This window comes from Pavona decussata, unplaced genomic scaffold (assembly GCF_977016875.1).
Source record: "Pavona decussata unplaced genomic scaffold, jaPavDecu1.1 SCAFFOLD_87, whole genome shotgun sequence".
NCBI lineage: Eukaryota > Metazoa > Cnidaria > Anthozoa > Scleractinia > Agariciidae > Pavona > Pavona decussata.
Genome location: NW_028145504.1, coordinates 1,828,538 through 1,854,287, shown reverse-complemented (window position 1 = coordinate 1,854,287; position 25,750 = coordinate 1,828,538). Strand labels below are relative to the sequence as shown.

Genomic DNA, 25,750 nt, shown 5'->3' with positions numbered 1-25,750 from the left:
TAAACACTTCATTTGCTTTATTTCATAACTTAGTCCTAAAATATGAATGTTAATCTCTTGTGTTGCTGGGCCGGGAATGCACCGCTGTAAGGACAAAATTTATCACAGTTGAGAGTATTAAGAAACCGCATCTTTCTGTTACCATTTTAACTCTCACCAAAGCTATTAGAGTTGGTTTAGTACAAAATCACGAATTGTTTACTTTTCAGTTATGCATTGGTCAACTCCAGCAGTATCCAGTTGTTCATGGGCGAAGACGATAAATTTGTGATAACCTTTGTCTATGGAGGACGAAAATGATATGTTAGATACACTGTACGAAGCGGTCACTGGAGAAATGGTATGAAATACGATCTATCCGAGACTTAGATTGGCCTCAATTAACTTTCATTGGAATGAAAGCGAGCCAAGAATTGAAGTAATCAACTTATTTTTTTTGCCGTAGGCATTTGAGCAGTTGGTTTGTCCCTTTCGTGGGGCAGCCGTCTGTTTGTTTTCAAAAACTCCTAATGCCGGGGGTGTCGACACTAGGGGAGAGGGATAGGTATTGCTGGAAGTGACTGATGCATTACATCCTGAATGGTTTTTAAAACACCCCTTCTCGAACGCACTTGCTAACGATTGGTCAAGCTAGTCTTTTTTTTTCGGCGATAGTTGCTATTTTTGTGAAGAATTTTCCTGCTAACGTTTCTCGAAATTCTGAAACAAGTTCACCTGGGAAAGGGCGCTTGGGTTAAAGAAAAATGAAAAAAGCTGGAATCTCTACCACCTGTGTTTACTTATATACCAATTTGGCAAAAGGTCTCACACATATGTGCAATGATCTGTAACATCTAGGGGAACAAAACTTAAGAATCCAGACGGAACAAATTATTAACTTTCCTTGAAATGTGCATTGTATTTTATAAATCATAAAATTTATCACCCGTATGTTTTATAACTTGAAAGGAGTAAAGTTAAAAAGCTCTCTCTCTCAGTGCAAATAATACTCTGGTTTAACTTTAAGGCCGTGTTATTTTGAGACTATTACGAAATGGGAATATATGGAATAGACGGTATTAGAAATGTTCGCCTTCGTATTCATATCCTATATAGGAATGGACTGATAGCTGAATGAATGAAATACAGTTTACTCAGAGTACGTGGAATTGCGTCCTGTTTGGAACTGATGTTCTATGGTTTCTGTTTTTTCCTGAATTGAAATTAAAAACTCTAGAATTGTCCCAAAAGAATGTTGATTTTAACTGTAAGTATGCAAATTAACTCATAGGTACGTAAATTGTGATCATGTGGGTGAATGTAGTCACGAGAAGGACTGTTTGAGGTAACATTGACCGACGTTTCGACAACCTGAGCGGAAGTCACTCAGGTTGTCAAAATGCCAGACAGTGACACCTCAAACAGTCCTTCTCACAACTACACCCACTAGGACGGTGATAATTTATGTTGATTTTGTTTACACCAAAACTTGAACGTAAAAGTAACAGGCAAAATTTGTCATAGGAATAGGAGAATAAGGTCACTAGTTTTGGATTCCAAATCCTGATCAAACTGATGAATAGTGGCATATCCTCTCTTCCGGGGAACGTCTTGGATGATGGAATGGTCTCTGGGCCTTGAATTGCAAAGAGAGTTAGAGGAAACAAGAGAACGTTAACAAGGTCATGTGTAAAGGGTCTGCTATTCAATGCATCTTAGATCTCAGGACGTGGGGAGAACAGATAGCCCATGTAACGTGCTGTTAAAAGTATTGTACCGCTGGGGGTGAGCGCTGTGTTGTTTGTTAACGCCATCATTCATTTTTAGCTATGTTACTTAAAATCAACCAAATCTAAAAGTGCAATAGAAGGTTTCTGTTGAGAAACTGCCGGCTGCAAAAACGTTCGTCCACTGTGATAGTCTACGTCCAATAACGATTGGTAACACAGATGAAATGATTCATGTCATCAGAGTGGGATAATGTTTTACTGGTGAACTACAACCGTTGCTGATTCCTTCATCCTCTCCCCTCCCCCGCTCCCAAAGAAAGTGAAAATGAGAATTTTGTATGGTTTTGATCCTCGCCACTTTTGAAACTAAAAAGGCTGGGCCAAAAAAAAAAGCGAACTTTGAAACATAGCAACACTATCAGTGGAACATTTGTTTCTAACCTGATTTTCTCTTTGTTCGTCCAGAATGGCATCCAGCTTCCCCATCAATGTCGAGAGTGTTGTTGTTGTTGTTTGTTGTTGTTGTTTCATTTCGCAAAAATTCTTTTGAAGGAGGTCAACTTTCCCCTCAACTGTAAGTGAAATAGATTCGGTTGCTATCGTGGATTGAACAATGTTGATGGGATCTCAGCCTTTTCATGAAAGATATTGTTATACCTTAGGATAGTGTCTATTTGCTGCATGATTTGGATGGTCTGTAGACAAACTCCATACTAAGTTAGGAAATATACAGATCATAAGGATTTCCTGCATTATAGCCCTACTGGAGTAAATAAAGTATTTGGCGCTGTGTATGACAATCTTTCTGTCGATATACATCTTGAAAAACTTTGGAAATCTACGAAGTAGAATCTGTCTGCAATAATTTTCTGCGGGTTAAAGTTGTGATGCTGAGGAGAGTGGAGTATTGAAGATGCAAATTCTCAATCCTCAGTATTGGGCATTTATTTTTAGAAAAAAGCCCTCAATTGGATGTGTGGCTTATCAATAGAGACCTTAAGATCGAGGTTTGGCCATCTTACCGCAAACGCCAAACTGCGGTTTGCGGTTAGCGGTTTCACGTTAGCCGTCTGCCCATATTTGGGACTTAAGATCCACGGTCGATAGCGCTGGTGAATTATGAGAAATTAATACAAAAAAAAGATGGCTGCCGCTCGAAGGTGAGATGTGAATTTTGATGCGTTTGTTGGATTTTATTGATTAATGGGAGCAGAACACTAAATCACTGACCCTCTTGAAATAAGACAAGACTACAAAGATCTGCTGGAAGTTATGCAGCTGGATGCTAGCGGTTCTGAAGGCTTGTCTTCGAGCGATGAAGATCTCGATTTCTTATTTCTAGTATGCATTCACATATCATCAGAAATCTGCTTTTATATTACTTTGTTTATCGTAGTTTAACCACAAAGTAATCTGGCTGGCAAAACAGTTCCAGCAACAAATATATAGCCGGCTGCCATGTTTGTTTTCAATTCGTTCGTTCGTTCACTTCTATTTTAGCTGAGAAATCGTCTTCAAAATTACGTTTCTATGAAAAAGAACTCGATAATTAATAAGCGAAATAGTTCTAAAAAGTAGTGTTTCCTCCAAAACGTGGGATTGTGATATTTTAGGGTGCAAAAAAACTTGCGGTAAATCGCTTACCTCTAGAGCGTGGTCTTGACGTACAAACGTGAACCTCAAACCGCAAACCTGACGGCAAGGCACTGGTCACATGACTTCTTGACGTTCGCGGTTCGCGGGAAATGCCGAAAAACCTCTATCTTAAGGTCTCTAATGCCACTACTCAAACGTTGGCCAGAATACTGATAATGTCAAACTCTTTCGCAAAGGGTCATGAAGTTGAAAATTGTTTGTGGAGCTTACGTGACATGGGAAAAGAATTTCCGTGTATTTCATGGTATCGCTTTGTAATTCCGGGAAAAAGTTTGTCACGATAGAAGGTTTGATAAGATTCAGACCGGCGTCGTCGAGCTTCCTGAGGAGAGAAAAAAGAGAGAGAAAAAAGGAATAAAACTGTAATTAGGTCAGTTTAACAGTTTTTCGGTGAGTTTCCTTTCTGCTCTGGAAGGCTAACAGATTACATGGTTCCAGCTCAAGATGTCTTGATGAAATACAGTGATACCTTTTTTAGAAGGGTTAGTTGACAATATTACAGTCATCCTGACAAGTCAAATGTAGTGTCATAGTAGCAATGACTGATGGCCATCGATTTGAATTATGAATTCCTGAATAACAACAACCAGGAAAATTGTCTTTAATAAGACTCCTGACAAAGATATCATTAAGGAAATAAATTATAAGGCATAGTAACACTCCCCTGCGAACGTCGACTTACTTCATTTATGGGTTTTAATCACATGTCCTTCAAAACCTGTAAACAATCAATAACATATTCTTTACAGAGAATGTCATCATTCAAACCTTTGCTCGGTTATCTCCGTAAATTTTGATGTAGTAACGGGAAAGTGGTACGGAGAGTATGTTGAACGGAACAACAATGGGATGAAATCTTCTGTATTCATCAGCGACAACTGCGCGGGAAAACTTCCATTCTATATCAGCATTAGTCTGAAATAGGTGTATAGAAACAGTGATACTGAATAGAGATGGCAGACAGGGAGTAGATTACAGGATCAAATGGTGCGACTGCCAAGCCACTTATTTACGAGTATGGCAGAAATTTGAACGTACGACTCGCTGAACACAAACGGGCGACTAAAATGGTGATATCAACAACCACATACGAACCACAGAATCGACTGGAAACCAAGTTTGTTAAGTACAGAACGGATTACAGTCAATGACTCACTCTAGAAAGCTGGTTTACTAACTTAGAACAAACGCCACTGAACCGTTGCCAACAACTACCTGCATCTACCTAACAACGTAGTGACTACATCAACAAAACACATAAACAATGGACAAACCGATTAATATTAGTAACGCCAAATGCTTGGTTTCATCAACAGAGTTGATAAGGTAACTGTTTGGCCATCGTAAGGAGATTCGAGTGCTGACGTTTCGAGCAGGTTATCCCTTGTTCAGAGCGAAGCAAGGAATTGTGGGTGGTATGTGGTTTATATTGTGAGCAGTGGAACTACGCTATTGGTGGAGGCATCAATACAGACAAACTAAACAAGAATAAATTAGTCGAATAAAGGCGTCCTTTGATTCCTTTGGTGTTAAGAGTGCCTATTTGGAAAATAAATTTGTGCTCTAAACTTTTGTGGCTTTCTTTGTCACCATGATGTAAAAAAGTTAGAATGTAATAATGGCTAGGCTCGTTGGATACCTCATTTCTTTCAACTTTTCCAAGATGTTCGCGAAATCGGTCAGCTAGTCTTATTCCTGCCTGACCAATGTATAAATTTTTGCAAGAAGTAATTTTATGCAATAGATAACATAAGCGGGGGTGCATGTAAAACGATCAGTGATTTTAATAGCTGGCTTGTGTCCCGAAATGTTATCGATGTTGTGAATAAATGGCAAGTTTTGCATAGTGTGCCCGTGCATATAGAACTACCATGTTGATCGTCGGATTTTAGCTAGCTTCTAACTAGAAAGTTACCTAATTTTGTCTAGGTTAAATGAAATCAGTGGAGGTTGTGAAAAAAATTGTACCAGTTCCAGGGTCAATTTGGAGCAACCTAGTGAAGTTCTTCAAAAATTATCGTTATGTGGATGAAAGCTGAAAGGTGAAATAGATAAATTCTTACCTCCACTTTATTGTAAGTGTTGTTCAAGAGAGCTACAAGCATGTTGACCAACATAATTACCGATAGTACCAGAAACATCACATACAGGACGCTGACAACTGTAGTTGACAGTTTGTCTTGGGACTCCAAAGTCGCCCGGTTCGTCAGACCAAACACAGACCATACGAGATGTGAACAGACCTGTAATAAGCTAAAAATCAAAGGGAAAAATCATTGAGTGGCGAGACCATATTATTGTGAAACATAAATGTCCTGTTCCCTCATTGGAGCCCTTCTTGTACTTTTAAGCAAAATATTACATATTTCAAATAAACAAAATAAGACAAGACGAAGCAAACAAGACTAACAAACAAACTTACCAGTCGGACGTCTCGCGGGCACAAAAGCTAAAATTTGAACGAAAGATACAATATATTTAACAACAACAACAACAACAAACTTTATTTCTATTACATCTCTTGGAAATAATGGATAAAATAAAACTTAAAGGAACTAGCCTGAAATGGACGAGAAATTGATTTGCCTAGTAAAAACAACGAAGCGCCGTTGAATACGCTGCTCTAAAAGTTGGTAACGACTTAAGGAATTTAATGTATTTCCATTCCAGAAGGCATGCATATTACATATTTTTGTAACTGATATATGAGTGATATATGGATCCAAGACAATCAATCAATCAATCAATCAATCAATCAATCAATCAATCAATCAATCAATCAATCAATCAATCAATCAATCAATCAATCAATCAATCAATCAATCAATCAATCAATCAACCAACCAACCAACCAACCAATCAATCAATCAATCAATCAATCAATCAATCAATCAATCAATCAATCAATCAATCAATCAATCAATAATGATAAATAAATAAATTAAAAAAGGCTATGTGTTTAAGAATTTTCTCTTTCAATCAAATTTAATACTGTAATCATTTTTGAATAAGTATATTAAATTTTGTTTATGCATGCATTCACTGCATTTACCTATTGCCCTCGACTTTCGTATTCACTTAAATCAATACGGGCTTTAAGTTCTAACTTTCATTCTGTCGGAACATGGAATGTTTGCTTATCTCCTCAAAACTGGTGGAAAAGGCTGAAAAGCCTTGGAAAAGGGAGCTTTACTAAATGCATGCATGTATGTATGTATGGAAAATGACATGCAGTGGACTTTTATCTTGGATTATTTGAAAGACTCACCCCTTCAAACTAGTCCCGTTGCGGTTTAGTTCACTGGTGGGCGTCAAATACAACTTCTCGGCAGTGCAGACCATTGTGATAGCCACAGAAAATGCAACGATAACAAACGCAAACTGTATTAGAATGGTAACCAAGTCAACACACATACGACACAGAGCTAACTGAAGCGGGCCAACTGTTTTACTGGCTTCCAGAATGCTCGAGAATCTCAGAACGAGAAACAAGGTGTTGATACCGTAAAGGTAGTTCACCACCTCCACCAATCGATTGTCATACGGATCGCCACCTCGAATGATAGAAGTGATTCGGAGGACGAATATGAGGGCATGCAGCGAAAGGGTCAGGACATCTACATAGTTCCACATGTTCCTGTCGGAAGGAAAAAATAGAAAAAAAAACTTTAATGTTACCCCTCTTTGGTGCAGTTATTAGTGGTACAATGAGTTAGCCTAACCAATACTAGACCTTATTATATGGCTGGCTCCGCGAGCGGGCAAGATGACTCAAATCCTGCGCTGTGATTGGCTACCCGAGCGGGCAAGATGGAGCTACCTTGCCCGCTCGGGATTACCCGTTGCCCGTTCGAAAGTTAAACCCGAGCAACAATGCAATCTTTTCTTCGATTTTCTCGTTGTTCTGAGGGAAAATGCTAACTAAAATGTTCGGTAAACTTTGAACATTTACATAAAGGAAAGGAAAGAGAATGGAATCATCCTGGTGTTGTGAAATTGTGTTTCAGCTACAATGAATGTCAGTTGAATCGGTGCGTTGCTCTGTGTGTAGATAGATTGATTTTGAAAAACTTATTGTCTCAAGTTGAGTACTAAATTGATTAGTTTTCTAGGTTTGCAATGACTGTATTTAAATCATAACGTAGTGAAAGTTGCGTTAAGTGTTTAGAGCAGTTCAGAAAAGTGTTTTTCTTACGTTCGCCGAAGAAGCGAGCAGCTCACGTTTTTAAATTAGCTGCGTCTTGCTTGTTGTAAACCACAAAATCTTATCAAAGTTTCGCACAGTTTTCTGATTTACCCGCTCTATTTTTCGGATTATGTTTGCATATAATTTCAAAATGTATTGCTTCATTCAAAAATTATTGATTGGAGGCCGAAATATGTTTATTATTTACGCCACCGCGCGATCGGCTGAAAATGGCGAGTTTGCCGGATTCTATTAAAATCTTCCCGCACTTACGAAAATCTAAATTTTTCGTACTCACTAATTGTATGCTACCTTCAAGCCATTATGAAGTTAGAGCCTTAAGATAATTTAGGAGTCCTTGTTTTCCATGATAACATGCTAATCCAAAAATGCACTGAAAATAAATCTTATACCGGCCGGCTATGAGGAATTTCTTTCCGAGCAGAACAATTTTATGTTCTGTTTTGTTTTGTTATTGTAGTTTGAACTTGAAGTTAAAGCCATATAATAAATCCTTTATTGACCAAGCTTGCTTGGTCAAGATGAGGGTATTAGCCTCGTTCCTTTTTTGCGTGTTTTTGAACACGGACTTCGTCTCGGTCAATAAAAAGGCAAAAAAAGAACTTGGCCAATATTCAGCCATTTTGACCTCACGCTTGGTCAATAACGCATATATATTACAGACTAGACCAAACTTGGCATATAGATACCTTTGAGTAGAACATTCAAAATATCCATTGATCCATAAAATTTGTCCATTTTTTTAAAGTTTGAAATACTTGAGATTGCTTGAAGCACTGCGTAAACCACGAATGTTTTGAGAACATTTCTATGAAACTTTTCTCTCTGATCACCTGTGCTAAATGACGAAATAACGAACGCGGGATTGATTTCAGCGTTGGCGTCATTATCGCCTTCCTTGATCCATTTCTTGGAGCACTGGATTTTTTTAGAACTTCTGCTAAAACGAGGTCTTGTTTCAAATTTAACAATTAGACAAAACTAGAAAGCAATAGTGGATACATCTATGAAAAAAAAAAGAATAATAATAACTACGAGATTATCAAAACTCTGACAATGCCACTTGAAGCCGGATAAATAGTACGTCTAATGATATTTCCTTTGAGGGCCGCAACAAGAAGTGATGACTTTATATGAAAAGGTTTCTGGATTTCCCCCAAAACTCAGGAATTAAGCGACAATATTGTACAAAAAGTAATCAATAGCAATAAAAAACACTAAACCGGGCTAAAGACAGGAAAGTTGCTACAAAAAAGAGTTTTTTTCATTTCTGCAGAAAACTTAGGATCTACAAAATGTTGTTTGCCATGGTGACACAAAAGTCAATGAGCACTAACCGACTATATTAAATTGTTCCCAGATAAATTTCTGAAAATTTGCGAAGTCTCATGGCGTTTTGATCAAATATTAAAAACGTTATTCAGGTTCGAAGTCGTCGCGGGCAAAATCCGCTTCCAGGTCTGACGATTGATGGCTGCTCTATAAACTTGCCTTGCAAGTATTGTATGTTTTTAACGTCCAGGCAGTTGCTATTCTCCGCAGGTCACTGATAACTTTGGAAATTGACGCTCTGTCACATGAGCTGAAAAAGATTATCAATTCCCAATAATAATAACAAAATCATGTTCATGCAAAAGATAGTTCTATAAACAAGCAGTTATTCATCTATCTTACCGCAGATATACTCTGGATTGAGATGTGTGATACTGCTGGAACTCGGAGAGCAATGAACCGATGTAAAACACCAGGATGAGGTATTCTTCGGTTCTTGGTGCAACAGGGGACCCTATGGCACACATTCTAAAATGCAAGGCGATAAACACCACTTGACTGAGTTTGTCCTTCAAAAAGATGACGAAGGGTGTTGTTAAGTAATCGTAGTACATGTCTGAAAGAGACAGAGACATCATATTATAGCCTATTTTCGACTAGGAGTAGCATAAAAATTTTGACAAATGAAACTATCAGCTAACTTTTACTTCTCTCGTCTTTTCGCCGTTTTGTATCGTATCAACGGTGTCCCTCCTATTAGCCGAATAGTGTCGAGTATCATCCGAAGATTTCTGAGAACTTTCGATTGATTCCAAGCTCTTTTGAAAATTTACGAACAGGGCTTCTCATCTTCGAATGACCCCACGACTTCTAGAAACAGCCTCTAAGGATCTCCAAGCTTTTTTAGCAACCCAGTTATTGACAAGTTAAGTATACCCAGACAAAGGTTAGCGATCTCAGCTTACAGTTTTCTTGGCATTTCTCATCTAACAGTTAAACAAAAAGTTTCATTTCAGAGATAACAGTTAAACTTTTGGTCAATTCTCAGCTATCAGTTAGCCCCATGCACACTTTCTAAATGGTACGTGCGGAAGTGTTTTCTATGAGGTCGGCAAAGAGGGACTATGATGTGACATCGCCTAATAATTACGTTAGTTGTTCCGCAGAAAACCATCCAAATTGATTCTCTACTTTACATAGTTTGTAATGGGCAATCAGCACATCAAGCGGATTAAGGACTATAACAGCAAATATTGTTCAGATAATTTTTTTTGGGACTTCTTCCTTGGAATTCATTGATGCTTAGCTTTCTAGCTTCGGGGCTAATGCCTCAAGGTCAAATGAGCCAAAGTTTAAACGCTTTTCAATCTGTCATTTTTTTTTAATTTTTAAAGAGAAAAATAGAAATAAAAATAAAAAAAATTCCTGGAGATTTGACTAATTTGCACAAACATCGCAGAGATAGTAAAAGTTAAAAAGTGCAGCTTTTGGCCCTTCATCTTCCTTGCGCTGTCAGGTTTTTCGGCTGATTGTCCGAGAAGAAAGAACAGTTACGTCACTGTTAGCAAGCTGAAAGGGAATTAGTGTTTCTAAATTTTGAGCTGAAATTTTTTAAAAAATGAATCCGAATGTTAAAAGGCCTGTTAAAATAAACCATTGCGTACCCTGAGAATTCGCTAGCTGAAGTTAAAGTCGATTTATGTACTCAAATAAAAGGTTATTCCTAACAATATAACAATAGAATTACATCGAATTTTAACCTTTCAAAGGAAATTAGCAGAAAGAAGCTGTTTATAAGCACTTAATGACTGGCCTCAAGGGAAACATTGAGGGTCGAAGGGAAACAAAACTCACTGTTTTCCGTTCAGCCAGTCATTAAGTGTTTGTTATACCTCCCAACTCAAAAATAGAACAAATTATATACATGAATGGAAAAAAAAAAAGGATTCCTTGGCGCGGGCTGGCACACAAATTTGCCGCGGTTTCGAGGTACACGACCTGAACCGTGCGAGTCGAAAGTTCAAGTTGTTGTTTTCCTAGGGAGTTGGTGGGTTTTGTTCGTCCTAGGGTGTTAGTGAGTTTTGACCCATGGCAAGTGACACGTTCTCCTCCAATCGAAAAACGTATTTGATTTGGGGGGGTATAACAATGCTCTTTGTAGGTTATTTCAAACACCGCTATCGTGAATCAAGTGCGATAAAAACATTTACTGTAAATAGAAACCAAAAAAAGTTATACATAGAGGATGTCTTACCAAATGAAATATTCTAAATAAAATACTTTGCTTAACTTTTTGTTTCAGCAACTCGATTTCAGTTTCAGGTTATAAAAATAGTAAATTAGCAAAACTTCAATCTCGTATCCACTTCCGTTCCTCTTTGTAAGCCATTCCTTAACCAAAAACATTCAGCTTTTTTTTTATTCATCCGAAGACGCTCTAGTAAGAAAGAAGCAAAAATTAAGGATGAAATATTTCTCTCAAACTTTTGCCGAGGTTTGTGTGGTACTGACTATAAAACTTCAAGTGGAAGCCATTTTGTACAGCATCTCACGTGGACGTGCGAGTATCTTTTGCGCGCGTTCATTGTGCTCGCCAAATTTAGTCGACTGAACCTTTACTAACGTTCAGAATGTCAAGGTTCCACTCTGACCTATGTTATTATATATTAAAAGAATACAAAGTACTGGCAAAGAACATTCAAAATGACGACAACATATAATGCGGAAGAAGGAGCACGATTCAGACGACTTTTTTAGATTAATGTTCGATTAGTGTTTAGAATTTGTGATCATGCAGATTGGAGAAAAAAAATCACCAACATTCAGGCCTGGTTTTGTACTGAAATGTGGCAACCTGCGCGTGTCAGTGTACGTGGATAGCTTCAAAGATCATACTGTACGCGGTGCACGACAGTTAAACGCATTTCCACGCGTGACATCTCGCTGAGTTCCGCCATAATCTGCAGATTGGAGTGAAGCATATGACTAAAAACCCATTGCGCGGGCAAAAGAGAACAAACACTGAAGAACTAAAATACAGTTAAACCATCCATGAGAGCAAAATCGTAAGTTGCATTAAGCTTTCGGTCATTTATTTAATTATAAAATCTCGAGGCCTCAACAGTCCAGCTAGTACTCAGCCCATTTTTCCTGTTATCGACATCATCGGCTGACCGCCGGACCGTGAATTCTGATTTACAAGCCCTTATATTCGCCAGTAGTCTTTACCTGATGAAATTCGATGAAACTATATCGTGATGATTCTACATACTCCTCCAAAGTTAAAATCAAGTTCGCCATTTAATTTCTAGCGAAGAATATCTGGCAAGTAACCCAGTAAACCTTTCGAGAGTGCTAGTATAGGTTCTAATTACTCACACTGACGTCACAAACTCAAGCCAGTTTCCATTCCCTTTATTCAAGGCCATCGATCATTTCTGGATTGTTTTCGAAAAGCTCTCAGAAATTCTTCGGATTCTTCAAGATTCTCTTGAAATCGCTCATAAAGGTCCAGAAGAAAGCAAAAAGGGAAATAACGAAGCGAAATTTTGGTTCATTTGATCTTCATGTCCTGCATTTTCACACTTGCTAAGATAAACGCAAGCTCAAGTATAAGAAGAAGAAAACGCTCCTTTTTCTGATGATTATGTGTAGGCTTTATATAGTAAAGTTCAAAACGTTAGTTGAAGCCGAGGGTTTAATTTTTAAACTGAACGGCCTCTATAGCTGAAATTAATTTCAGCTATAGTTTGTCTGACGATTACGTAGCATAGGTGTGGATTGCCACGTTTCGACCGGCCACTATACTGCTGGCCTTCATAAGGCGATGGTGTCGACTAGCTGGATGACCTTGTATTGGTTAGTATCAGGGTACAAACCTCTCAGACCGTTTCTCTTTCTTTTCTCATTGCAAGTCATCTGATCTTTGTAAAACACATATGTGATAAGTGGCAGTAGAACAGGCGTCAAAATGGTGTCAAGTATGGTAAATATGTAGAGAAGAAACCTCAATTTTGTTTCCGGCAGACACAGAGATGGCAGACCATAGTTCCACCTTTGCTTCAGCATTCGGTATACCAGTTGATTGGACACAAACTATGGAAAAATAACATATTAAATCCCATCAATCATATCAATCACATTAATCTGAATCGGAAATTATTTTTTTCTAGGCCTGCCCGTCACCTGAGTACTAAAACGCCCCCCCCCCCCCCCAAAAAAAAAAATCAGATTTTCGCCTCTAAAGAGTATATTACCTTCTTTTGTGAGAAACGAATAGCTGATTCAGTTATCTCGTCAAGCAAGGATGCATAAGTGTCCGTATTCTCCTTTTTGGATTCGATGGATGATTCTTCTTGTGTGTTGACTTGATCCATCAGTGCAACAGAAAAGTCTTCAACTTGTTCTGCCAATTTGTTCAGAAGAACTGTACTTTCATCACGTATGAGTGACAGCTTCCTTAGTTCCGTGGAAACCTGTTTCAACCAAAACAATTTAGCTGTCATCCTGGCAAAATTAATGGCATGGGATGTCGTCCCTTCCTGGCGCCGTGGGGGAGATGGGGGGGGGGGGGGGGGGGGCGAGCGATGTAGAAGGCGAAAGGACATGAAAAATGCCTTGCTTGCTATGAATTTTTGTTAGCCTTTTTTGCCTGTTTTGTTTTTTTGTTGATCTCAGCGGTACGCACTACGTAGATTTCGAACGGACCTTTTCACCCTTTTTAAAGCATCATGCCCAATGGGGGCGAACTTGGTGGAACTGAGTTTAAGCGTTTCTATGAAAACTGAAAGCCAAAATACTTGAATGTTTATTTTACATGCATTGTTTTCCATTTAAGAGTCAAAATACAAGTTCAAAAAATTTCGTAGCCGTTCGCTTCAATTTTATTCTCAAGCGTGTGCTCGCTGGAATTACGTGGGAAAACACGATTGGGGAAAAACACAAAGGGATACTTCTGGTGAGGAAATTAATTTTCCTGTGTCTTTGAATTCGTACTTTAGGTTCTAGGTGGAGAAATTACAAAACTTTAAAACTTTCAATACAAAATTATCTCTTTTTCACTGGTTTTTCCCGATTACCCTTGATGCCTTTACACAGTACAAAAGTCCATTATTTTCGAAGAAATGATAACGACAGCGTTGATGTCGCAGACTTTCAGTCGACAACACTACGCCTAATACGACCTTTATTTTGCTCCTTTACAGAGATATAAAAACGTTTGTTTTTCATCTGTTACTTTACCAGATGACGTAAAATTGTGTCAGCGTAGAGAAACATTGAAGCTTCAAATTGGACCTCCGGTAGCCGGACGTCAAATTTCTCCCTACTTTAAGGTTAGGAAAACGAGGCAATGGTAAGAAGCCTTACCTCAAAAGCTGTTGTAACTGGATTTCTACAAAGACAAAGGTTGTTCGGTGTAATTGCAACTCCAATCTTGTCAATGGTTACTGTAGTGATGTTTTCAAGAATATCTTTGATTGTCGTCTCTGCTACAATTAAGTAATAAACAGCAAGAGTATTCGTTTTTCTCCGCCTTGACTAGCTGTAGCTATTTGTGGGGAAAGCAAGCCGCTACTTATGTTATTTTTTTTGGAAAACAAACATTGGCATTGACATCAAACATTAAGAGATAGTTGGACTGGTTTCCTTGTCCTTTTATAAGAGATGGTTGGGCTGGTTTCTTTGTCCTTTAACTAATGCTTATTAAATCACTGTTTCAGAAATACTTATAAGTCCATTTTTCGTTTGGGAATCTTACTATTAAAGACCTCTTCCAGAATAGTTGTCCGTGGTGGCCACAGGCCTGAGGTATTTTTCCGAAATATTTTTTCTTTTTTAAGCATCAAGAAGAAACAAACAAATAAAACACTGTTACTTTTTTCCGTCATTTAGCGTCTTTACAATCTACAGAAATTTTCATACCCAACTAACTATGTACATTACAAATGAGCAACCGAGACTGGACGGTATCCAAGTCCTACCATTGGAAGTAAGACCCCATAACCGGGTATCGCGCTTAATACGGCGTGTGAGCACCGTCAAAGTTTCACACCAGTTGTCGTGCCCAATTACATTTTTAAGAAGCATGTATGGAGGCTACACCGCCTTGCCGATAATATATGTTGGGTAAAGAAATAGATAACTCATCTAAGCTTAATTCGTTACGTATAACACAGCAAACAATATATTCAGTCTGGTTAGAAGTGGATTTCAAATCAAGGCAGGCGTAAATATTGGTAAACATTTTCTCGTCTCTGACCAGAATGCCTGAAATTCTATTCTGTATATTTCACGAAAACGACCCCATGACTACATCATAGAGGACTGCACATAAAGAAAGCTCATTCATGAAAGTTACTTCCTTCTCCAAGTAATATAATGAATAGAAAATAACAGTACCTTCATTAATACCAGGTTCCATAAACACACCATCTGGCATTTCATCAACTTCTCGTTCTAATAAAATAGATAACAACAAAAATGTTGTCTTTTATCATGGAAATGCGATGACGTAGCTTAAGGAAAGTTGGAGGGATTGTCGCGTGACATGTTAGTAGGGTGAAGGGAATGCAAAGCGTTTAATTGAGCGTAAAATAAGTATCAACTACAAAAACTGGGACAATTTTTAGAGGCATAATTACCTGAACAATGCAACAAGTTGAGCATAATTTGCAGCATAATGGTCTATTTTTGAGGGTGACGACAAAATGCAAAAACGTGACGAACAATTGGTGTAACTTAATTATGTCCATTTGTAAGGTATGCGTTATTCTTATAACAACACTTCTGGGTGGACCAACGTTCACCTACCAATTATCTAATTCCCTCAGTGTTGATGGTCACGTGTTGACATCTGGGGCGCTTTTCGTTTAGCCAAAATATTCGGTTCAACCGGTTGAAATGCAAATGACACGCGCGATCAAACGGAAATCTTCAAGCACAAACAAACGTCTTTCAGAGGCACTCCCCTTTCTCTGTTCCAACTAGTCAGAAGAGGAATTACCGTCCCATTTGCCTAAAATGTTCATTCCACTTTGTTGTCTTCTTGTACCATCATTGCGACGTCATGTAAGTGATCGATCTACAAGTGAGATTGAAAGTTTGGAACGAATGGAAAAAAAAAGACTTTCCATGTGGCGGAAACGGAAAGTTTCCCGAATTGCCAACGCAAAAATTTGGATAAATGGAAAGCGCCTTGGTTATGGATTCAATTTGTATCAGTTCAGAAAATGGATTCACTGTTTCTTCTGTTTCGTAACCCGTGCATAATGTTCCGAACAAAAGCGGTCCAAATAAGTTGTAACTGCGCTTAGATTCCCTTATACCTTCTGCGTCATGACGGAACGCCAAACAAGGCGTAATAGCAACCAATAAGATCCGAGAATTTTGCAAAATAATATCTTTTATTATTATAATTTTAGTATCCGCCATTCAGTCTTACTGTCCTAAGTATCCTACAGCGCTATGAGCAATATGTGATTATAGGAAGATCATTGTTTACATGTTTAACCTCATTAGAATACATTAGCATAAACGAAAATACTAGCTCCTAAAGCCCCGTCTACATGAGCAATTTTTATATGGCAATTTTTATTTGGCAATTTTTATTTGCCCGTGTAGATGATGAGAAATGACCAATTTTTATGTGGCAACTGCATTTGCTGAAAAGCTGGCGTGTTAGTTTTTATGTGGCAAATAAAAATTGCCACATAAAAAAATTGTCCGTGTAGACGAGATGCCACATAAAATGTGACAATTTTTTCAACGTCATCTGTAGAACCCAGTCCCTACATTCCCTAACATTTGTGCATCCAGCACGGCGCCATCTTGCTTTTTGCCTTTCCATGGACATCTCCGCTGTGCGAAATTATTACTGACGCAAATATACAACAAATATTTGTCAAACCATCTACACGGGCAAATAAAAATTACCACATACAGTTGCCACATAAAAATTGCTCGTGTAGACAGGGCTTTATAAATGGCCTCCTTAAATGACATATTTGGAGAAAGCTTGGCAAAATTCTCAAAATGCTAAACAGTTTCGTGAGAAATGAGCTTTAAACTGACATGATTTTGCAAAGCACTTATAGCTGGGTGGCAGCTCTAGGTCTCTTCAGCCACGTTCTCCTAGAGTATCTGTCTATCATTGATATTCACCCCGACTACCAAGTGTGCCACGCTCTTTTAGTTTATTGTTCATGGCATGTTGTTTGATATATGCTTGTGAGGTTAAATGTTAATAATGACGTTGGTAAAGATTATCCCCTTGGCAACCTCCTCACACAATACAACAGTATATCTCTAACCTTCATCCAGCTGATTTTCGTCGTTTGGCTGAGAATGACCTCTGTTGGGAACGTTTACCGCAACTTCCTCGTTGAATAAAAGTAAAAAAGGGTTATTTTTTTTTTACTTTTATTCACTGAGGAAGTTGCGGTAAACGTTCCCAACAGAGGTCATTCTCAGCCAAACGACGAAAATGCGTTATTTGAAGATTGGTTTCGAGGTGTCATGGCGGTCGGATGTGTTCTCCGCGGTCTGTGATTCTTCAACTGAGAAAAGCCATGACAGGCTTATTTTGTGATCTTAAAGTAATAGCAACGTCTTTCTAACAACATTTTCCGAGGCTTACCAACAACCGTTGTCATTCCATTGCTTACTCTGATGTTTAAGCGTGTTGAACGATCCAGTTCAGGCAGTTCGTGTTCGAAGCCTTCCCCTAAAAGAAACAAACATAAGAGTGACGATATGGAAAGCGACCGAGAAAGCGACTCACCAATCTCTCTAAAGCAGCTCCTCGACAAGCTAAACTCCATCGAATCTAGAATGGAAGATAATTTTTCAAATCTCCACTCGCAGATCGCTCAGTTAACACACGAGTTCAAAGAAGAAATCAATGGCGTCAAGAATTCGCTGAAAAAAATTGAAAAATCTCTCAACAGCGCTCGGGGCTTCATGGAAGATCTTCAGCAAGAATCCAAAGCCTCTAAAGACTCGAAAAGTTCCCACCTAAAGATGTTGGATGAGCAAGCATCAGAAATACTACAGTTCAACAGGTCCTTGCTAAAAGATGAAGTATACATCAATAAATTACACGAAAACATAATCCTGTTCAAAAACAAATACTTTGACATTGATGATTTGGAATTAAAACGGGGCCTAATTAAAATGGAGATCCGCGGTTTCACAATCAAATACTCTAAACTCAAAGCCAAAAAGAAAAAAACAAAGAACGCTTGCTGCAAAATAAAGTAATCGAACTGTTGCAGAAATCTGAAACAAATCCTAACAATAAACAACTTCTTAACGAGCTTTATGCTACTAAATTACGCCTACACATAATTATGCGACATAAAACAAAAAGGAGCAATCATTAGAAGTAAAGCTCGGTGGCAAGAAAAAGGTGAACGCAATACTAGATACTTTCTTAATCTAGAAAAAACGAAATCATTTAAGGAAAACAGTTACAAAACTAAAGGTAGGCGACGATAAATATACTACCGACCAGTTTGAAATATTAGAGGAGGAAAAACGTTTTACCAACAAAACAAGTCACAAAACACAAACGAGCATGATCTCTCTGAATCCACCTTTTTTGCATCCAGAAACATTTCTCCTCTAAAAGAAGAACAAAAACTTTGCGAAGGGCTTGTTTAAGTAAACGAATGTTTAAATGCACTGAAAGAGTTTAAAAATGCCAAATCTCCTGGTATTGATGGTTTCTCTGCGGAGTTTTATAAATTTTTCTGGCCCGAGCTGGGCACTGAGATGCTTTCCAGTTTTAACCATGCCTTCCGATCAGGAACCCTCTCTATCAGCCAAAGACGAGGGATTATTTCGTTAATTCCTAAGAAGAACAAAGATAAAACTTTGCTTGATAACTTAAGGCCGATCTCACTGCTCAATGTGGACTATAAAATCTTGACAAAAACTCTTGCGGAAAGGTTGGAGAAAGTGCTGCCCACAATCATAAACCCTGATCAAACTGGTTACGTCAAAGGCCGCTTTATTGGTGAAAATGTTAGATTAGTACATGACATAATGTTTTTTACTGAGCATACTAAAAAGCCCGGTATTGCAATTTTTTCTGTATTTTCTAAAAACTTTCGACACAATAGAATGGAAATACCTGTCTGCTGCCTTACAAGCGTTGAATTTTGGGCCTGACATGTTCAATTGGTTTCAAGTACTTTACCACCAAGTATCCAGTTGCGCCCTACATAACGGACATGCATCCGACTTCTTTCTTCTCGAACGAGGTGTTAGACAACGGTGCCCTTTCTCGGGTCTCCTTTTCGTTATTGGAATCGAGCTGTTCGCCAGGGCCGTCAAAAAAGATACAGATATCAAAGGCATCAATGTAGACCAAAAAGAAATAAAAATCACACAATATGCAGACGACACCACAGTACTGGTGAGTGATTGCGACTCAATTGTAAGACTACTGAAACTTTTAGACGAATTCAAACAAGTCAACGGGTTGCAAATTAACACAGAAAAAAACCGAAGCCATGTTGTTGGGTGCATGGAAAAACCGCACAGAAAAACCTTTCGGATTTAAATGCCACATGAGCCTGTTCTCTCCTAACTGGAAACGAAGAAAGCTCACCTTAATGGGCGAAAAAAATATTGTTAAAACATTAGGCTTATCGAAACTAATTTACAGTGCTTCCTTATCGTCTATACCGAAAGGTCTTGTAGAAAAAATCAACAAAATTATTTTTAACTTCATCTGGGATAACAAACCAGCTAAAATTAAAAGAAAAACTATTTTGGTGAGAAAAACTTAACCTTGAAGTACCCTTCACTACATTCTATGGTATACTGCAAGCCATCCCAAAAGTATGGAAAGTAATTTTTCTGCAACACAGTCTCTTCAAAGGTACAATCTCTCTCACTTCCGTCTACTAAAATTGCATATTCGACTTTACTTAGCAAATCCTATTTGATTCCAACCGGTGAGAGTAAAGTTTTAAATTACGGCTTCACCACAGAAAACATCCAAAACGTCTATATGCTCCCCTTTCGAATCTTGCATGAACCATAGTTTATTATTTTTCAGTTCAAAATTATTCACGACACCAACCTACGCAGTCCAGTTTGTTTCGTGCTGGTATAAAGGACAGTGATATTTGCCCGCTATGCAACTACGAAAGTCAATCATTGTTGCACATGCTGTTTACCTGTAACATTTCCTACACGTTTTGGAACCTCTTTACGCGATGGTGGCACAAAACATTCCAAAAATACATAACTCTCTCTGAAAGTGTGATTCTGTATGGCTGGCACCCAAAATCAAACAACTGGTCAGCGCTTAATTACGCCCTCGTTATTGCCAAGTACCACATTTTTAGCATTAGTGTTTGCAATAGAATTTTAAACTTTGAAAGCTTTCATTTACGCCTGAAAAAAAAAAACAAAAAAAAAAAAAAAACAAACAAACCTCTATTATGCGAACATTAGCAGTTGCAAATAATAAATAAGAACAATTTGTTAAATCTTGGGTCCCTGTGTTTTTGTAATTTGCATGCACGTGTTCCTCTGTTCGTGAAGAATGCTGTGTGAAGACTTGTAAATAATTTTAGTTTCAAACTTCACGTGCAGCGTGTATTTATATGTAAGTGTGTGTGTGTGTGTGTGTAAAGTGTCTGAGAGTCAGCATGTAACCAGGTTAGGCTTCAAGCGTTTTCTTGTAACTTAACTTGTATATATGTATCTCGTAAGTCAGCAGGTTTTATTTTGTATTTGTAAGTAATGTTTTCAATCAATTAAAAAAAAAAGGGAAAAAAAGTGTTATTTCAAAAACACAACTTGGCAATGCAGATTACTGTGACAGAATTATTATTAACATTATTGACTTGCTCTTTTCTCATTACTACGACACTAGGGTTCAAGAAAATGAAGAGAAATGAAGAGATTATTATTAGAGAAGTAATTAATTTGCCTTCTTTCTAAAACGGATTAACACTGAGAAATGGACTGGCGCATCAGCGCGGTGGTAACTGTTTTCAACAATTACCATCTCAGTCAATGCTCTATTTTTGGTTTGTAAAGGGTTTTTGTTACCCCTTAAACCCCTTTATTTCCATGTTGTTACACCTAGTAACATTAATTGAACTATTTAAACCATTCCAAGATTACGAACTAGGCATCGTAATTGTACGTTAGTACCTTTTACTGTGTGAACGTCCCAGCGATCAAACTTCGAACGGCGATTGATGGACGCTACTCAGGCAAGATTTCAGACCAATAAAAGATTTCAAAACAGCACATTACTTGCTTCACTGACTCGCCTACTCAGTGAAACTATCATACCTTTTGATCCTCCCCTGAGTTCATTTTTCCAGGCCCTGTCGAGTTGTTGTTATCGTCGATCGCGAAACTTAATATCGAGTTTAAGTCTATAATAACTAATTTTAGCAACTTTTTAAAGGTTTACCATGAACTGTTATGAAACTCGTTTTCATACTCTCCTCGACGTTTAAGATTTTGCCATAATTGCGTAATAAATTCATATCAGTTAAGAAGTGGAATTGTAGCAATATCTCTAATGGCCTGTTTTACCTTCTTGGGACCTTCTTGATCTCCTCCTGAAGAAGTTAGACATTTTCCTGATCTTGGCTGGATTCTTTTCATACGCTCATTCTAGAAGTATTTAGTTATTGTATATTGTAGATTCCTTAAGATATAGCTGCGGAAATACACAGCTAATGAAAGGAAGTCCGAAATTTTCCTTCAACTAGCAAGCCCTGTTTCTTCAAAGCGAGACCAAGCTACGTTTCGGTGATATTGGGAACAAACATAAAAGAAATGATGACCTGTTGAGTAAATATACCCCTGAATTGGAAAAGGAAGTATTCATTAGAAAATGAAGCTGACCTTCGAAAATGAAGCACTCTGATCTCCGATTTGGAAAAGTGAACCACAGTATTACAATACTAAAATAGACTGGACATCTTCAGGAAATTTCAGTGAGGCTATTTATCAAAATAATGTGTATAAATAAAAAATAAATAAATAACTAAATGAGTAAATGAATGATTGAATAAAAATTTGATCAATAATGATTTCTTGAAACATAAGCAAGCGAAAATTAAAGTTAATAGCCGACGTTTCGGCGTCATCGTGACACCATTCTCAAGGAAAAGTGGATAAATTAATGCGAAGATTTGATTTCTATACTTTACAGTCTCTACAAATTAGCATATTAACAGTGGATCGCAAGTTCTTCAGGTGAATACCTTTGGGCGAATCGAGTCTGTTTGCACGTTTAGGGATGGTTTAAGTTTTTTTATGAAAAGCATCTCCTTAATTAGGCAATCAAATTTGTTCGAAGATATAGCTAGCACGTGAAATTATTCTGACAACGAGGCACGTTCGAGTTATGTTCGCTCAAGTAGTGTTTACAAATAGACGACGATTTTTGTTTGTGTCCATCAACGCGTTCGTGGAGGTGGCCGCGAGTGTAACCAACATATCCTGCATCGCACAGGTTACGTTGAAATTTATAAACTAGACATTGCTGGTTAACAGTGGCAGGCTTGACTTCTCGAACTTTAAGGTCTTCGTTGAGTTTTCTGCTGATGAACACAGCCTGAATTGTGGTCTTGATTTTTGAGCTGAGGTCTGTGATACGTTTCTTCACTACATTAGCAGAGGCCTGATCTTTAAATAGTATGACAACTCGGATGGTGGGTGTAGATGTTTCAGTTGATGGAATGTGCTGTTGATCTGATACTTTGAAATTAACGAATTTCTTGACAGCTAAATTGAATAAGTGCCTCGGGTACCTATTTGTGTTTTGACCTATTTGTCATATTATTTTGAATGGCCAAAAAACGCATTTGCATCGACGGAAGTGTTAAAATGATGGTTCACTATAACATAATCTAGTGTTAAAGCTTTAGTTGCCTTTGGCCGCAGATGGCCAAGATTGAAACGGATTGAAAGACAAAATTGGCCAGTTGTTTCAAGTTCTTCCAGCGTATTAGAAGACAACGCTAAAAGAACAACAACAACATCAACAAAAAGATGATTTATTTAACTTTTACATGACATAGATTGAATTTACATAGGCAACTAAAACAGAGTTCAACTAAGGAAAGTAAAATTATAACAACAAAAAAAGAGCGAGTTGGGATCATCCAAATAACAAGGCTAGTCTTGTGGATGACCCCAGAAACAAAATACAATTACAGACAGAATTAAGAATATATTTTTTATAAAAAGTATTTCTTCATGCGGCAATTAAAGCAGGTAATTAATCAGAATAATAATAATAATAATAATAATAATAATAATAATAATAATAATAATAATAATAATAATAATAATAATAATAACAATAACAATAACAATAATAATAATAATAATAATTAAGTATAGAGGTCTTAAGGCTTTACGAAATATTCTAAGAGAACTTGTATTGGTTATACATGTAGGCAAGGAGTTCCAAAGGCGAGGACCAGCGAATTTTAGGGAGCGTAAGCCATATTGAGTAGTATTAATCGAGACTACATAAAGATTTCTGTTCGTTGAACAGAAGATGTAAATTTGAAATATTCACTGAAACAGGGGGGTAACAGTTTGTGTGACCACTGATAAATAAAAGAGAGTATCTGAAATTCGATTAGATCATTGAGTTTAAGTAGGTTAAGAGATTTGAACAGAGGTTCAGAATGGGATTTTGGTTCAGAGAAGGATTATTTTGATTGTTTTTTTCTGGACAATAAATTACTGTGTTAAAAATGAGGGCAAGGTTAGACCCCAGACATAGACACCATGAGTGAGAAAAGGATAGATAAGAAAGTAATAAAGCATGACAAGAATATGGTTGTCGAAAAAATGTCTCACTTTTGACAATAACTGATTATAGTGTGTCCTACCCGGGAAAAATCACTTAATATTTTATTCTCGGTGCTCTAAGAGCAATTTGATGTTAGCGAAGAGTTACCTTGTTACATGTTTGAGCAGTTTTGACCAAATCACAAACTGAGAAATCTCCGTGTCAGTGCTCTTTTAAGTAAATGCTTAAAAGCAGGACAAGCATACTATGTGAAATTATCAAGAATATCCAAGGATCAAATCTGAGCAAAGAAGCAGTCACTTATAATCAAGTGGCCGTGAAATTTTTTGCGGAGCAACCACCAACGATATGACAAGGGCACCGAATGGGAGTTTTCTCTCAGATCCTCTGACACGCTATTTTAGGTTATCTGGAGTGTCTTTAAAGATCCGAAGATTCATTTAAAGCTGCGCTATAATATTTTTATCCGTTCGGTCATTATAGGGGAACTTGAGTCTTTTCGAAATTATTAGGGCGTTTTTGTCCATTTCCCAAAAAACTTAGGTCTTATTTCCTTTCCGAAAATCTTAGCTGACCTTTTTTCGGTACCCGAAACGACATTTTATCAATCCGAAAACACCAGGTCCTAAATTTCCCATATCACGAAAGTTCGAGGCGAAAATTATTTTTAGAAAATTGTAGGGGATTAAGGGCCTTCCCAACAGATAATTTACCGAAACGATCCGTTGGGTGCCCCTGATATGGGCCACTGCGTACGGACGATCTCAGTTTTTATGCTTACTAGTAGGGAGCTTTAGCAACGACGAAGGCGACGGCAGCGAGAACGTCAAAAAAGCGATAGGCTTAACAACCAAAACAACATCTCTGCTCGTGCATTACACTTTTTGGTACATTTCTTTGCCGTCACTGCCCGACTAGGACGTGAAATTTCCTGATGGGACGTTTTATGGAGGACGTAAACACACGACGACGAATTTTCTTTCTCTTTCTAAACTTGGGTGCGGTCTCCAAGAATTAGACTCCAGGAAATTTCACTAACATTTGATATTTAAAGCGACTTGGAATTATCGCGATGACGTTTGAAAAAAAAAAAGAGCGAATTCATTTTAACAACAACGTTTTCACTGCCGTCGCCGTCGTTGTTGCTAAAGCTTCCTAATGTCTCCTTGTGGCCGAGCGTACATTGCTCTCTAATCTCTCTGCAGTGATTCAAAGGAAAATTAATTTTTACGTTTAATATTCATCAACCTAAACAAAGGTCAAATTGAGCATCTTGTTTATTAATGGATAAGCCAACAATACATGCGCAACGAAAAGGTACAAATTTCACACAGACGCGTTCCAAAGTAAAATGCGTTTTTCTGAAATTGTATTTCTTTTTATGCTGTAAACGTGACCATTTCTTGGGCTTGTAATGGGGCTACTTTAAAAATCAGAGCCGTTTACGCGACAGCATAGAAGGGTTTCGCTTTGAGATTTCACGGTCTCGGCATGGGCCGGGAATATTTTTTTCTACGAACCATACGCAGGGTGCAAGAAAATTCCCCTTCCCATTTCATATCGACCTACATGGGTTTTTTTCCATCAAACATCCAATATAATCACTTTACTTTTGAACACGCTTACACTCGCATATCATAATTGTGCTTAATTAAAATTGCCCACATTGACAAAAAGATAATAGAAGCCTGAATACAACCCTTTCTAACCATATGTGTCAATTGTATGCCTATCTAGACTGGGCTTTCTTATCTTCTGGGGCGTAGGGGGGAAGATTCCGTCCTCTTCCAAAGTAATACAAGTATACGATGAGACTTAAAGGATAGATAGTAGGTCCAAAGATTTCTTGAGATCCGCAACAGGAAGTGTTGCGGACGTCATATGACGCGAAAATTGAGTCACGAATTCGATCTGCTGTCTTGGATCTCTTGATTTACCCCAAAGCTCCAAAATACAAAAAGTTAAGAAAGTCAATTTTTCCACTACATGTTTATCATAATCATAAATGACTGCTGTTCACACGAAACCTAATAACAAATTATCATTGCATTATTGCTGTCTCAAAATCAATTTATTTTACGTTAGGCCGTAAACTTT

The 25,750-nt window shown here is 37.8% G+C and overlaps 1 protein-coding gene across 4 annotated transcripts; it reads right to left on the bottom strand.

The window, feature by feature from the left end:
• Positions 1-21,679, bottom strand: LOC146474716 (short transient receptor potential channel 4-like). 4 transcript variants are annotated; one of them, XM_085116465.1, is made up of 15 exons: positions 21,412-21,679; positions 17,480-17,566; positions 17,154-17,216; positions 15,244-15,300; positions 14,212-14,333; positions 13,101-13,319; positions 12,723-12,939; positions 9,247-9,460; positions 6,634-7,002; positions 5,788-5,814; positions 5,429-5,618; positions 4,134-4,280; positions 3,576-3,687; positions 2,151-2,281; positions 1-1,615 (listed from the first exon to the last, which is right to left on the bottom strand). In XM_085116465.1, the coding sequence occupies exons 1-15, from the start codon at positions 21,452-21,454 to the stop codon at positions 1,547-1,549; spliced, it is 2,067 nt and encodes a 688-aa protein (XP_084972591.1). In that variant the 5' UTR covers positions 21,455-21,679; the 3' UTR covers positions 1-1,546. The 4 variants fall into 4 exon arrangements, with proteins under 4 accessions (XP_084972591.1, XP_084972592.1, XP_084972593.1 ...); XM_085116466.1 differs by lacking the exon at positions 15,244-15,300; XM_085116467.1 differs by lacking the exon at positions 17,154-17,216.
• Positions 21,680-25,750: the final 4,071 nt, after the last annotated feature.